This window comes from Opisthocomus hoazin, chromosome 18 (assembly GCF_030867145.1).
Source record: "Opisthocomus hoazin isolate bOpiHoa1 chromosome 18, bOpiHoa1.hap1, whole genome shotgun sequence".
NCBI classification, from domain to species: Eukaryota; Metazoa; Chordata; class Aves; order Opisthocomiformes; family Opisthocomidae; genus Opisthocomus; species Opisthocomus hoazin.
The window spans coordinates 11,281,783-11,296,750 of NC_134431.1; the positions used below are offsets into that span (position 1 = coordinate 11,281,783).

The 14,968-nt window shown below is 48.6% G+C and overlaps 1 protein-coding gene across 3 annotated transcripts in view; it reads right to left on the reverse strand.

The window, feature by feature from the left end:
* The window catches only part of NFATC2 (nuclear factor of activated T cells 2), a 93,189-nt gene extending 78,931 nt beyond the window's left edge, over positions 1–14,258 (reverse strand). Inside the window, exons 1-3 of one of the 3 annotated variants that reach the window (XM_075438732.1) lie at positions 14,108–14,258; positions 4,745–5,771; positions 3,204–3,372 (exon numbers count right to left, since the gene is read on the reverse strand). In XM_075438732.1, coding sequence (XP_075294847.1) covers positions 3,204–3,372; positions 4,745–5,771; positions 14,108–14,258 — 1,347 coding nt within the window. Of the gene's footprint in view, positions 1–3,203; positions 3,373–4,744; positions 5,772–14,107 lie in introns of those variants that run through there. The other 2 variants (XM_075438731.1, XM_075438729.1) reach the window with 2 other exon arrangements.
* Positions 14,259–14,968: the final 710 nt, after the last annotated feature.

Below are 14,968 nucleotides of genomic sequence, written 5' to 3' on the forward strand. Positions count from 1 at the left end.
ATTAGTCACTTGGAGGGTTAATTTAATGGAAAATTAGAAAAATCAGAAAAAAATTTAAAACCACATTATATTTTTGAAAAGGTAATCAAAACAGCGGAATAGCAGTCTATCAAAAATGGTTGTAAAATGTATGGGACATGAATGGGACATTCAGCCTCAGTATAAATCCCACAGCTTTGGTGGCCCACTCCGGGCAAGCTTGGCTTCTCAGAATTTAAGTCCAAGCATTTGAGAGACAGCACTGGTTTCAGAAAAGTTGCTATGGAGAGGTGCTGGTGCTCCAGAACAATCCCAAGGGTGGTGTGTTCCAGTCTGCCATTGGAGAAGGGCTGTGGGAAGCCTGCGCCAGGTCTGCAGCCGGCAGGAGAACCCCAGCCCTGTCACCTCTGGGTCAACACCGCTGTTCCTGCTCCAGCACAGACAGCACTTGTTGAAAACTAATTTCATTTCATTTCCTTACAACAAGTTGCCTTTAACTCACGCAAACTTTCCCCTACAGCATCTACCTTTTAAAAGTCTCTCCTGTTTCATATTCTCTTTTCTGTACTTTTTGCATCTGAGAAGAATACTAAAGTTAAAATTCACTGAGGGGAAAAAAGAGAAAAAACCAACCCTTGAAGCCAAATAACTTATGGCATGAGAGCTTTAGATTTTACTAGGCTTCCCAAGTTTCAGATGTCATAAACCATACAGGTGCAACCATCTCATTGCTCTGCACCCATATGAACCTCGTTATGTTAAAGCGAACACAAATCCAACGAATACTTCCAGGTTTATAATAAACCTTCATAAAGAAGCTGTCCATATTTTCCCCATATGCAGGCACAGCTGTGCAAAGGCACATCTGCTTGGGAAACTAACATGGATCTTTGAATTTATAGTTTAAGATCCTTAAGCTTGATGGCAAATAATGATAAAACTAGGAATACCAGTTCCTGTCTCCAACAGAAAATATAAATCCCTCTTTGATTGATATTGATTACAGGAAGGAAACAAAGCACTTCTATTTCCCCATGTCACAAGAAACTCCTTCACTGCAATAAACATCCGGTTGACAGGAATATCTCGGGAAGGCAAATGATACCACAGCTGTAAGCAAACGGAGAAAAGAGCAAGTGCTGATTGGCCACCTAGTTCATACATCCATGTAGCTTCAAACACACGACAGTGGGCTACGAGTTTGTCAAATTCATAAACGAAAATGATTGCACATATTAAGGTATGTCAAATGTGATTGCTATTTATTATTATCCTGCATCCTTTACTCTAATATCCAGTCCATACATGTAACTCCAGCTCAACCGAAGTAAACAAATTCATTGATTTAACAATTTATGGCTTGATTTTAAAAGGGGCTGAGCCTGCAGAGGAATACCTAACATATGTTCGAAGTTAAGCACAAGCCAACCCAGTGAACTTAGTGGTACTGATCGCATGCTTAAAATTAAGCATAAACTTCGACATTTTCCTGGCTCCTGCTTGCCATAGCAAGTCCCGAGTGTGACAGGAACATCTGCAGGATGCACCCCGGCTCTGCACAGTGAAAGCTGCAGCTGTGGCCCATCTGTGCAGCTGCCACACCACCTCACCAGCAATATCTCCCCGACACCTTGCAACCTCGACCAAAAGCCTGGCTTTCCTTCCTGAAGGGCTCTGGATGGAATGAGGAGGAAATGAGTGAGAAGACTGATGCGGCCCTGAATGGCTCCAGCGCAGCTACTCAGCCATTACTTTACATCACCCTTTGAACAGTGAAGGAAAAGCCCTTCACCCTCCACAGCACAATGAGGGTTCAGCTCATCCACCCCTCAGGTCAGCAAAGGGCCAAATTTTGTCACCTCCATCCCTGTCAGCTTGGATTTGGTTCGCCCGTTTCAACAGAGTGACTTCCCTTCTCACAAGCATAGCTAGGACCAGAATCGGACTCTTTAGGGCAACATAAATGATACCTCAAAAGAGACAGAAAATTTTGTTTCTATAATGACATTAGCCCAAATCATGAGGGAGATCCCGCCTAAACTCACTGACACTTTATAGCATTACAAAGCTGATAAACACGTCTATATTCACAGCTTTATAGAGGCCAAACTTTTTCTTGAAATCCTTCCCCCTACTATGTAATTATCTCGCCCTGCTGCCTCCTTATCACACAGCTACTACAGCTAGTACATGTTTCCCTGTGGTGCTGTGCATCCCGGACAAAAAGAAGGCAGCATTGCCAGAGATGACGAGCAGAACTGCATGCAAGGTGGGACACGATGTCAGTACGTTACATATAAACCAGGCATTAGGTTGAACTGGAGGTACCGAGTGCTTGAATTACACGCGGGTGAAATTCTCTGACCTAAATTTAAACGGGCTTAAATTTAGAAGCTCTACCACGTAACCAGATGACGACGGGGGGGGGGGGGTGGGGGGTGGCGCGGAACTAATTGCAAAGGAAAAAGCAGAGTCATGAAAGACATTTCTGGCAAAAGCCAGCTGTCAACTTGTCAACTCTGGGGGAAACTCCAGCTGAACATCCATACCTTCCTAACCCAGCTCCCATCGAGGTTAATGGAGATGGCTTTGCCTTTCTTCAAACCTCAAGTGAACGTGTAGGAGTCGTGCACAGTTTGGACGTACAGAACAGAGAGGAGCTGAGGTTAGATACAGCCAGAAAGGCAGGCAGCAACCCTGCCGCATGGACCAGCTCTGCGGGAACTGGGGGGGCAGGGCTCCAAAACCCTCGCTCACTGCCGGCACCAGGACATGGTGCTGCAGATCTAACGTGATCTGCTGGTTATTTTAAATCTGAGTTTGGTAGGTCACTGAGCCACACCGAGTTTGAAAGCCAGGCTTGACGTTTGTACATTTTGATCCTCACAAAAAACCCTAGTCTGTTCTCAAGATAAATTGGGCTCAGCTGAAGTTCAGGACAGCTGGACACCTCACGACAGAGTCGGGTCACAGGCAGCTTAACACACAGCACAGAACAGATGGCAAATATTTTCCTGAAGTTCTGAGCTTTCACAAGCTAATGCAAACCAACTTCACAAACGTCTCAGACTTCACTACGGTTCAACTCCAGACACTTTACGCACATCTACCAGCACATCCAGGTCCACACGCTCCCCCTCGCTCAGGGTCAGCCCCCAGCAAGACTTTCAAAACCAAACTCACGCCACACGTTGCCTGTACGGAGCCGTTCCCCAGTCCCTTACCTGGACGACGGGGTGCCCTCCGGTCGGCGCCTTGACGGCCCCTCGGCTTCCCTCCGTCTCGTAGTGGGCCCGGTGGTGGGGCTTCGGCTGTACCTCGATGCGCAGCTCGTAGGAGCCAGACTGGCTGGAGAGCGGCCACTCAAGGGGCGGGAGCGACTGGACTGGCAAACTGGGCAGGGAGAGACGACATCAGCTTTAGCGCTTTATTTCCCAAAGCCCCGATCACTTCTTCCTTCAAGTGCCCCACTGGGGCTGCTCTCGCTGGAACGTTTAGGAGTCTGCTGTTAATTTCAGTGAGAATATGCTGTCCTGCTCACGCTTGATTACAAACCCTGCCGAACTTCAGGATGAACGTACTAATTTTTGTGGGCTCATCTCCTTGCAAAGAGAACAGAATATTTCTATTTCATAAACAGAAATTATCTGTAGCAGTTATAATTTTTCAAAGATCCCTCATTTTCATCTAGCTTTTCCTGTGCATCTTAAACTTTGATCACAGAACATATCTTGTGAAATATTAACTCCATTTACTATTACTTATCAGTTAAGTAAATTAATAATCTTTATGATTCCCATAAATATTAAAATGCACATGAACAAAATGCTAAATATTCTTACCTGATACCAGTTTTCCTGTTACCAAAATACATAAGGGTTTATATCATGAAATTAATACATTGAAATGTACAACTGGAGCTTGAACTGGAATTTAAACAACTCTTATTTTGTCAGTACAAACTGCTGCCAGGACCAATCTAACCAGCCAAGGAAAGTCATGGCCCGCATTCTTTCACTCCCAATCTGCGTTTAGCAGGTCGGGAGCAGCACAGGACAGCGTCAGCGTGGGGACAGCCTTGCTGCCGAGTGGGACGGCAGGGCTGACGGGGTGCCAGCCATGCCCACCAGTGCTGTCTCGCACTTGGCAACCTCCGTCCTGGCACACGTGCACCGCGCGGGGTGCAGACCTGCGTGCTGCCAGGGCCAGACAATGGAGGGAGTTGATGAGGGTAGTGCCAACGGCTGAGATTTGGCTCAAACAACAATTAACAAATTAACAACCAACAATAAGTCATCTGGTGTTGACCGAATGCTCAGTCTGCCTTGGAGCAGCATGCTCTATTTTGAATCCAGAAATATTTAAAGCATTTTCGTCCTTGATGGAAATTTGTAATCAAGACATTCTCTGAATTTAGAAATGCATTCAAACCATTTTCTTTAAAAGCAGCAGGATGGAACCAGCGTGTTTAGCCCTTGTCGAAGGCTGTCTGCAATCTGCTTTGTAGACAAATAATTTGTAAATATGAATTTGTTGTATGCTGTGCTATCAATGAACCACTTTGCTGATGTTTCTTCCAAATTTAGATTTTTTTCATCTCTCAGAATCACAATGGATTGGGCTCCCATTGACCAGTGCTGTCCCCAAGCACTTAGCTCTGGTCTGCAGCAGGATCTGCCCAAGAAAACACTCCCTAGGGATTACTACACATGACAGAGAACATCACGCCATGAGAAAATACACAGCCACAAGAAGCATTACATACCTGCAGATAGGTATTGCAGGCACCAGTTGCTTTGTCCAGGATGGAGGTACCAACAAAATTGATTCCGGGGCTGAATTTCTCCTGTCCTCCTGCTCGCAAGGCCCGTGGAAGTCAACAGTCTGAAAGACGTGACATGAAATGCTGTTTTTTTGGGAATGCATTGATGAAGGATCAGGGCTGGTTTTCCAAATTTTCGTGGGAACACCACAGGAAGGATCCGTAGGAAGGCTGTTCATAGCATCCATGGAAAGAGAAACACTGGGCAACTGCGTGTAAGTAACTGAAGAGTTGTCTTCTCTCAAGGGGATGCGAGGAGAGGATTGTGGAGAGGGGGTCCTTGACTGTCGTGGAGAAGTGGAAGGCAGCTGAGTACTGTAGAGCTCAGTGCAAGAGTACCTCCGTTTTGCACCTGGTGATGAAGACCTTGAGTTGGGACAGGGTGATGGTGAATGTCGTCCCAAGCAGGTTTCCTCCGTGATGCTTGTTCGTGGTGACATTATTGGAGAGGTTCTAGGAGAATAATGAGTATGGATGTTTTGAAACTGTGGACAAAGGTCATCACTAGGACCATTATTTGGTGAAACACATGGTGATGTGCAAGGAGATACATTTGTCTCTGAAATGAAACTTGCAGAGGAGCCGCTACTAGCTGGGCTCAAACACAGTGGTTCTCTGTAGCCCTCAAAGCCAGGGACAGGCAGGGTAACCCTTGGGCTAGTGGTAGCTGAGTTGGACTGATGTTCTACCAAAAGAACATCTGTGTCTCTGCTGCGGAAGGGACCCCCTGAATGAATCAGTTCATGATATGGAGTAATTTCAATCCTAGGGCTTGGAGCAGAGGCCCCTGCAGCGTTGGCAGGGTGCGTAGGTGTTGTCCCTATGCTATCTGGCTGTCCATATCTGCCCATGGGATCTGCAGAAAGGCTAGAAAAAGGCAGGGGGCATGGCTTGAGGCCACAGTCCAAGACATCATGAGCGTATGTAACTCCAGAGGGTGGGCTGTTGGTTTTATGTGGAGTCGGTTCTTCTGGAAAAAGAAGGGTCTCTTTAAGACTATAAATATTATTACAGAAGCTGAGCAATCACGGATTAAAAAAAAAAAAAGCATATTTATTAAACTGGTTGTGATCTGATATTAGCTAAATATTTGTTTAATTCTTTTTAACTGCAGTTAATGCTTGTGAAAAGTACCGGATTAACAGCCAGGGAAGCTCAAGTGCTCGGAGCAGACGCAGCACGGACAGAAGCACTGCAAACACCTCCACACCACCCGGCTGGGCTCCCTCTACCTGAGCCCTGAGCTAGAGGGATCACCTCGAAGGATCGGCGACACATCAGCCCCTCTGCCTGCTTCAGCGTTGGCCTTCCTGCTCCTTCTGCCAAATACACCCCTTAGTGCCAATTGGGGTGTTGTGACTTCGGTCAACTTTGTCAACTAGGAGCTGGACTGAGACCACCACATCACAAAACCACTTCCAAATAGGTCTGTGTAAAACCAAAAGGTTGAGGAACAGCTTTTGGTGAAGGGAGAGAAACCCTTCTCACACAGCAAAGTCCAGCCAGAAAAGGCTTCATGAAACCAAAGCTGCGCTCAAGCTCTCAAATTAAAAAGTCAGTTCTGTGTGATGATTTGTTTGGCTCCATATCATGTCAACAAGTTTTGGTGACAGGTTTCACATGAGAAAGCACCAGATGATCAGAAAACATTGACAAATATTTGTTAGAAAAGAGAGAGACAGACAGACAGACAGGATCCAGCCCCACGGTTACAGGCAATCACTTCCCAGTTTCAGCTCAAGGAACGTTTTGGATAGAGGGAGGTTATAAAAAATACAATTACAGGTAAATGTTCAGTGCAACCCTCTCTCCTAGTTCTAAAAATCCTCAATTTTCAGAGATTCTCAGTCTGGCAAACTACCTCCAGGTTGCAGAGTACAGGGACACTTCTTAGCAACATAGAATTCCCACCAGTATCGCTGAGCCCAGTTCTGACCTCATTCCAGCAGCCCATCGGGTACTTAATGCCAGCGGCATCCGAGAGAGCAGAGCCATGCCAGGCATCCCTGGGACGGGCCCCTCAATGTACATCAGCTCCTGTAGCTTCCCCAGCCTGGGAGCTGAATAGTATTTGTCGTTACACATAAGCATGCAAAATACTATCAGGATTTCTATCTTATTAAAGATTTCCATGTATCCAGCGGAAAATATCTGAAACAGCTCCACAGTTTGAGATTAATTCGCACTATCTGCTCACCCCTGGGCACAGAGGGTTTCATTCACATATTTAAATAACTGTTCTGGCATTTTCTCCAACTCCTACACTACATGAGGCAGCATTCCCATGAGCAAATGATATTGTACGTAAAGCCAGGTAGAAGCTGACTGTGCTTTCTGCAAAAGCAGCAAAAGGTCTTTGTGGAACTTTTGCACACAGAGACATTGTGAATTAATTTCAGGGGGTTTCTGTTTGTTTACAGTTTTAAACACTTCTTAGTGTGAAAACAAAATCCTCCACTGATTTTTGACTACTACATTTTGTGCTCAATGTTTTGCACAATCTGGAGAAAACTCCACAAAAAGAAAAAATGTAGCAGGAACTGCCGAGCCTTCATGTTTAGCAGGAAACCCCGACAGCTGACCAAACAAACCAACACACAGAATGTGATGGGATGGGAGACAACCAGGAGAGTCCAGCTTGCAGATTTCTTAAGGTTCCCTCTGGCTTTTAATCCCAGCACACAGCTGTTTTGGGGATGGGGAAAACAGCAATGAGCAACCAAATTTTGAGCCGAACATATTTTTAGCATCGTTGATCTCAGATATCAGAGCTTTGGCATTCACAGGAATATCGCGTCATTCACATCACTCAAACTCTGACACATCAAGCCTAGACACTGATGCTACAATTCACTTTGAATATGATTCATCACTCCTTTGCATTCAGTAGAGCAACACACCCCTCCACAGTCACACAAAACATCACTCCCACCGCTTTCAGAAGAATCACTCTGATCTAAGCTGATGCAAGGGAGCAAAATCAGCACCAAGCAGAGCGCGGCTTGATGCCAGGACTTGAGGCGAGATTCACACAGTGACCAGCAGTCACAGAAAAGCTCTCCAGGCTGAACAGCATCCCATCAAGAAATAGGGGACCGTTTCGGTTCCCCACTCAACACACCTACAGTGAGAGCTGCCCCCACTGTACACATTAAACCGCATTATCTGTGCCAGACACACAGACAACAGGTAAAAAATCACAATTCCTCACAACATGTGTTGAGCAGCAAAGGTGGCACGTATAGATTTGCGTTGAGGGGTATGGGGAAAGCAAACATATATTTGCACGTGAACATGTAATTTTTGAAGTCTTCTGAATAACAGACACACAGCACCACCTGCACTTTCTGCCTATTAAAAACTGGGCTTTAGACAACCCAAGTTTTCTTTGCTTTTCCCTGAAACACTGTGTTTAAACGAGCACTTTCACCCCCGGCATTCACCCTCCAAGAGGATCCATGTTCCAGATATTTACAACAACGTTGGCGCCCAACAACAAGCCGCAGCGTGCCCGTGCCTCCAGGCAGCACCCTGCAGAGCACTCCTCCGCAGCGCTTCCCTGGCCGTGCAGACCGGGACTGCTCACCCAGCGCTCGCAGGCGCCCTTTGCCAAGCAGACAACACCCACAGCCTTCTGCAGAGCAAAAATATTTAGTTTCCCCCCACATGGAAAATCATCAAGAAAGCAGGCAGCGGCACAGGAAAGCGGGCAAGACTGCAGACAAGAAAACCTCGGCGGGTTTGACGAGTGCCCGGGGAACCACGCCGGGCACAGATGCCCAGAGGCTGCCGGCCCTGACTCATCGGCACGGCTTCGTCAGGACCCGGGGCTCCGGGGGTTTGGGGAGCTCTCCTGACCGAGCCCCAGCCCTGCCTAACTTCAGAGGCACAATGAAATCACTGTCCCGGGTGCTACTGCCCACGCCGGTGACGTCACGGTCTGTCACCATGGGAATGCCGGTGATGCTACAACGCAAGGGAAAAGGGGCGGTTGAGTGAAGCAGCAAGTGCTGCTCTCTGGAAGTAAATGGCTCTTCCTTCAAAATCAGGAGAAAATCTGCTTTTTGCTTCAGTAGGACGGGACTGGCTACCCCGCTCCAAGCGAACTTGCCTAAGGCAGGCTGGGGTTTGAATCCGCTCGAGGAAGGGGCAGACCCGAGCCAACATCCCAGCGTCCCCCCACAAGCACCACGGGAGTCTGGTTTTATAAACAATGTCAAGCTGCCTTTGAGGGCAGCGGGGGACACAGAGAGGTTGCTCCCCAGCAGCCCAGCTGCTTTCTCTCTGCATTTGCAGAGATTTGTGGGAACGTGGAGCCGCCCAGGGCACGGGAATGGCTCCGGGCAGATGGCCGCAGCAACACCCATGCTTCTCCCTGAGCTGCCGGGGTGAGTTTGTTTAGGGCGGCAGGAGCTGAGGACAGCAAACCTCACACTGCTCGCCCTCTGCCACAGCCCACCAGCTGGGCTCCCCAAGGAGCTGAGAGGCCATTGTACTCCTTACAAGAGAATAATTACATGATGGATCAGCCTAGCAAAGGTGTTTTCAAGAACTGAAGCAGCTCTGAAACCTTTGTTCAGATGTCCCAGAGGTACAGCTTTGCACCCAAGGTTGTGCCACCTTTAAGAGTTCATGTGTCCCTGCATGCTGTACCCAGAACACAGACTGAAATCCTCCTGCAAAGGACTGTCCTCTCCGCTGCTCTTCTGACAGACATCTCGGCGAGCAGCACGGCAGCTCCAGCACAGCTCCTCTGACAGCCCTCTGCACGTGCAGCCACAGCGCTCCCCCCCCCCTCCCGTCACTCGGGCATTTCCCAGCCTGAGGTTTCACTGCTGAATCATCCTCTGATTCAGTACCAAAAGATCCTTCTTGTTTGAAAGGGGGTTAAAAGAGAGCAAGCTTCACACCCAGCAACACTGGCACCTCCTCACGTTCTCAGTCAGCTTTACTGTCAGCAAACAGCCTATTCCCCTGCCTCACCCAACCCTCATGACCAGGGAAGTCCTACCTCCAACCCCCTAGGATCCCACCCAAACTGCTTCCAAGCTGACAGCTCTTACTCCCCCCATTTTTCCATAGCCTTTACCCAGTTACTAGTTCACAAGACCATCTCTCCTCTTCCCACAACAGGGAATGGAAGCAGGGCTCTGCATCCTACCGTACTACAAAGAAACAGCAATCCAGCTCCTGCAGACAGGCAACTCCACCAACCATCTGGGGCTGGGCAGCCTCCCCAGGTGGGAATGCTCAGGGCTGCCCTTGGGACTGGTCAGCTAGACCAGTTAAAACACAGGTGAAAAAGATCAAGGTATTTAAGTTCAAAGGACTTAACCTTGCTTTAAACAACTCCTTTTCACACATCTCTGAAAACCCACAGTAGGTCCTGCTGGGCTCTGGAGATCTCCCAAGCTGGACAGGCACACACCAGTGTGTGCACACATGGCTTTGCGAGGGCCCACCCTCCGCTGTTTTTTAAACAAGGCAGTAGCTTCAAAGCCATTCAGTCAGCCAAATGTGACCTTGCCAATTAGCATGAAATTAGGGCATAACAGATTACCCCAGCAACTGCTTTCCACAATGGGCTTATACAAATCATCATCCAGGAAAAGCTAAAGGCAGCATGTGCGGGCCAAGGGAGGGCAGGGGGAGAAGTTTGGTTTTGACCTCACATCCGTTTGCTACAGTGCAGCTCCTGGGATTTAAATGGAGTTCCTTATTTGCTTAAGTAAAAGAGTCCAAATTTTTGTAATTAATTTGCTTATTGTCATTTGAAGGGGCCAGTCCAGAGCTTTTTTGCATTTTTCAAAAGCCAAGTCGTCTGCTATTTACACTAGCTGCTTGAAAGCTCAAAGTGAAAGTTGGTTTCCTGAGTGAAATCTGGTATTCTCTGTTACATGTGCATATTTGTTTCTTCACTGCAGGGCTGCCGCTGAACACTGCCTCCTGTGTTACTGAGCCAGTCCCAGGGACGGAGCTGCAAGCTTTTTCTTTTTTTTTCTTTTTAATAGCTTTGTATTGGGGAGAAAAAGAAGGAACAAGGCAAATTATACAGCACTTGATACCTACAAGACGTGGCACTGTCCCTGCAAGCCTGTCTACATAAAAACAAGCATTTAGAGGAATATTAATATTTATAGATGCTCCCCGCCTTCCCTCTCTATATTATGCATACATAGACCTTGTAGATTCGTATCACCAGATGCAATGTAAGAGTCTGCTGAGCTACACCAAAGGCTTGAGCCTACGAGAAAGTACTCTTTCCCATATGCATTCTCACCTGTTGTCTTAGGGCAGGATTTTATCTGAAATCTTATTTAAAGATGGGTTTTGTTTGGATTGTAAGTTTCAAAACATCCCTTAGAGGATCAGTTCTCCGAAGGGATAACCTCAAATATTAAAAATTATGTGGCAGCTTTACCTATCAGTGGATCATCACACAGTGACCACAGAGCAAAAATACATAAAGTGAGCTGCTGCAGCAGAGCCGTCGTCTGGCTTTTCAGTATTTTGTCTCTCATAAAGGCCAACAACAGGTACTATGGAATACTACACAAAGCAGTTATCAGAACTTACTCATCTGGGAGTCCTGTTTGTAGGAGCTAGTTCAAATACTCATTGACCTTCTGTCCATTTTCTCCATCACGAAACAAGGATACTCAGCGCCTTTCAGGTTTGAAATCAGCCAAAACTTGGGATACCACTAGCAATACCTCCACACGCATCTCCCTAGGGAATGCATCCAACGTATTTTTTCCAAAAGGAGACAGAAAACATCTTCAATGGCCAAGTGAAATCACAGTTTCAACCTACCAGCGCAGGATGCCTGCTTTGCCCACACTTCCCAAAGCCTGTTCACCTGGGCACATCCCTGAGCTCACAGTCTGCTGCCCTGAGCTCACAGTCTGCTGAAGGCAGATGTTTCTGGTTTGCAAATGCTGAGCAGAAGATAGCTAATTAAAGTCCAGCAAGTAAGGGTAAAGTAAAAGTCCCATGGAAAACGGCACTTTGTGCAGCACTCCTGCTTCTGGAAATGACTGGCTCAGAGAGGAGTATCTAATATTAATAATATTGACCGTGGGATTCTTATGTACCCTTTTTTCCCCTGTTGCTTTTATAGTAGTCCATGATCCTGTCGTCTCAGGCACACATAAGCACTACTGAATGCCAGCCCCTTTCAGTAAGGGTATTTCTGGCATTTCCATGGCAACAAGTTGTGATATAGATCCTACTTTTAAAACACAAGCTTAGGTGGATACTGTCAAATCTCAACCTTTTAAAAAATTATCAGAAATAAACAGAAATAAACTAGAGACCCAAATTTTTTTTTCCCCAAAAAAAATTTTAAAAAAAAATTAAAAATCACCTTTAGCATGTTTACAGAGATTTGTTATTATAGGACTAGCTGCGAGCGGTGGGTGGAGCCGGACAGACTCTGAGGAAACCAGAGCCTCTTTCAAATGAGCTTTGAATGTAGGAACCAGACTGAAGTGCTGGGATCCACAGACACTCCTATGGTTTTGGTTCCATTTTGAACCCTGCACTGAAAAGAACTTGTTTTCCCAACTGCAGTTCAGACGAGGCCAGAATCACACATGAACAACGAGCATCATTTACCACCGGCATGTGGATAAAGCCCTTTCTCAAAATTTGAACATTTTCTGTTCTTGTCTAAACATGCTTTAATCTTTTGTACATTAAAGGTCATGGATGTATGCTGGATTGCTTACAGACTCTAGCTGGTGCCTTTTCAAAGTGAGCAAGAATGTTCTCCAGATTACTGTGCTGGTATATATGGTTGTGATCTTTTTTTTTATGCTAATGATTTCCATCTTTGGAACAAACAAAATTACAACTAATTATGGTTTCCAGTCATTCAAATGCGGAGAAAGCAGGCTCAAGAAGGAAGTTACTTCTACTATAAGCACACACTGCTCTGCATTTATGTGGTCTGAAGATTAAACTTTCTACCCCCCACCTACGTACTATTATATTCTGTGGAACTTCTCACTTAAGGCTTCACAGCAGTACTCTCTACTCTAAAGATGCGAAAAAAATCCAGCATCTGAAGCTTTCGCTGAGATTTAATGTATTTTCATTAAAATCACTGACCTTTCCCCATCGTGGATTTATTTTAGCATGGTTTGATCTACATTAAACCTTGAAAGAAAATTCAGCTTTGTACATTTGATATTAACCATCCTCACGCAGCTTTGATGATGGTGCACATCTCTGTATCTAAACAAGTGTACAAAGAACAAAACTCAGTAACAACTCTCCATTTCGCTAATGATACCACAACTCAGGCCTAGCAGGCCTCCTCCCACACTGCTCCCTAGGAACACAACACCTCTTCCTTCAAACGCCCTAGAGAAATGCCACCTCTCTCAAGTGTGTGGAATCAAAACGAATGTATCTTGGAAACAATATCCCAGCAATTCTTTCCTCTGGGTCCTGTCTCTTTTAGCTTTGTCTAGTTTACACCAATCTGTATTTTACAAGATAGCAAGTATTGCTTTTCAGTATCATCAACAGATAGAATTCTCATTTAGAAAGTCAGGGAACACTTGTCACAGTTCTTTTAGTATCACAGACTTGCATAGACTCAGAAAAGTAGAACAGTCTGCAAATCTTTCCCTTTTTTCACTTTAACTTAAGCTTATGGTGCTTGGACCCAAAGTGGAAACTGGCTCTCCCCAGCTCCTGGCCGGCCAAGCAGGACGGTCAGACTCACGGCAGGTAACCAACTCCTTGGGGCTCCTAGACCTGCTGCTTGAGCTGCTTTGTTGAGTTTCCACAACACCCTCTGCCACGATGATGGTGGTCACAAGGAGACCAACCGAGCTAAGTTCTTTTGCTTCGTTTCTCCCAGCTGTGCTCTGATACCCATGTATCCAACTCGGTAAACAACAGGAAGGTCCCACAGCTGCTTTCAGACGCTGCATCACCAGAGGGGACCGAAGCTGCTTGCCACCAGCGACAGTGCCCGTTCTCAAGCGCCTGATGCCTGAAGCATCACCGCAAAACCCGAACAGCCCAGCCCCGAGCGCAGCCCGTGGAGCAGACCCCGCTCGGCATCCCCCGCCGCGCCGGGGCACACGCCCGGCTGCAGACCCGGCGAGGGGCCCCAGGCCGGGCAGGGCAGGGGCCCGGCAGCACCCCGGGTCTCCACCGCTCCCCGAGGGGCTGCCGGAGGGCGCAGGCAGCGCCCGGCCCGGCCCCCGGAGCCGCCCGGTCCGACAGAGGCGGCCGCGCCGTCCCGTCGGGGCGCGGCACCGGCTGCTGCTGCGGCGGCTCCTCACCAACCTTCAATCGGCTTCAGGTAGTCGTAGTCGAAGAGGATGGAGAAGTCAAACTCCTCCTGCGGGCTGCCCTCCCGGGCCGGGCCGGGGCCGGGGCCATGCCCGGGGCCGCCCTCCCGCGGGTCGGGCTCCGGAGCCGGGGCGGCGGCGCTCATCGCGGCCAGAGCCCGCCGGGCAGCGGCGGGGAGGGGAGGCTCGCCCGGGGCTGGCCGCCTGCCGAAAGCAGCCCTGAGCGCGACAGCCGCCGCGGAACCCGCCGGTATCCTTCGAGCGCAGGGGACGAGGAGTTAGACGGGAGGAAAGGAAAAAAAAAAAACAAAACCGAAACCGGGGGGAAACGAGCCGAAAAGCTGTCCCGCGGGTCGCTGAGACGGGCGCGGCTGCCCCCGACGGCGGCACGGGAGGGGGACTGGCGCGACGAGCGGTGGCAGCTTCCTGCTCCGAGCAGCCACCTGCCGCCGGGGCCGCCCCCGCGGAGGAGGAGCCCGGCCGGGCCGCGCCGCACCGCACCGGCCCCGCAGGCCCGGGAGAGAGCGGCGGCCCTCGGGGGGGAGAGGGTGCCTGCGGGGGTAAGAGGAACGGGAAGGGTGGAAGCAGGGCTGCGAGGGAAGTGACGGCCGCGCACGGGGACGAGAGCCCCCAGAAACCCCGCCCGCTGCGCTGCCTCTGCCCTGCTACCCCAGGCTGAGCATGGCGCGCAGTCTGGAACGCAGCCTCCTCCTCCTCCGCGGTCGGGCCCCTTGCTGTTGAGGCTCGCAGGGTGCCCACCAGCTCCACGCAGCCCCAGTGCTGCCCCTGCCTTCTCCAGGCTTTGTGTATCCCGCGCCACGTGCTCCTGCTTCCCATCGCAGGCTGCTGCTAAGGC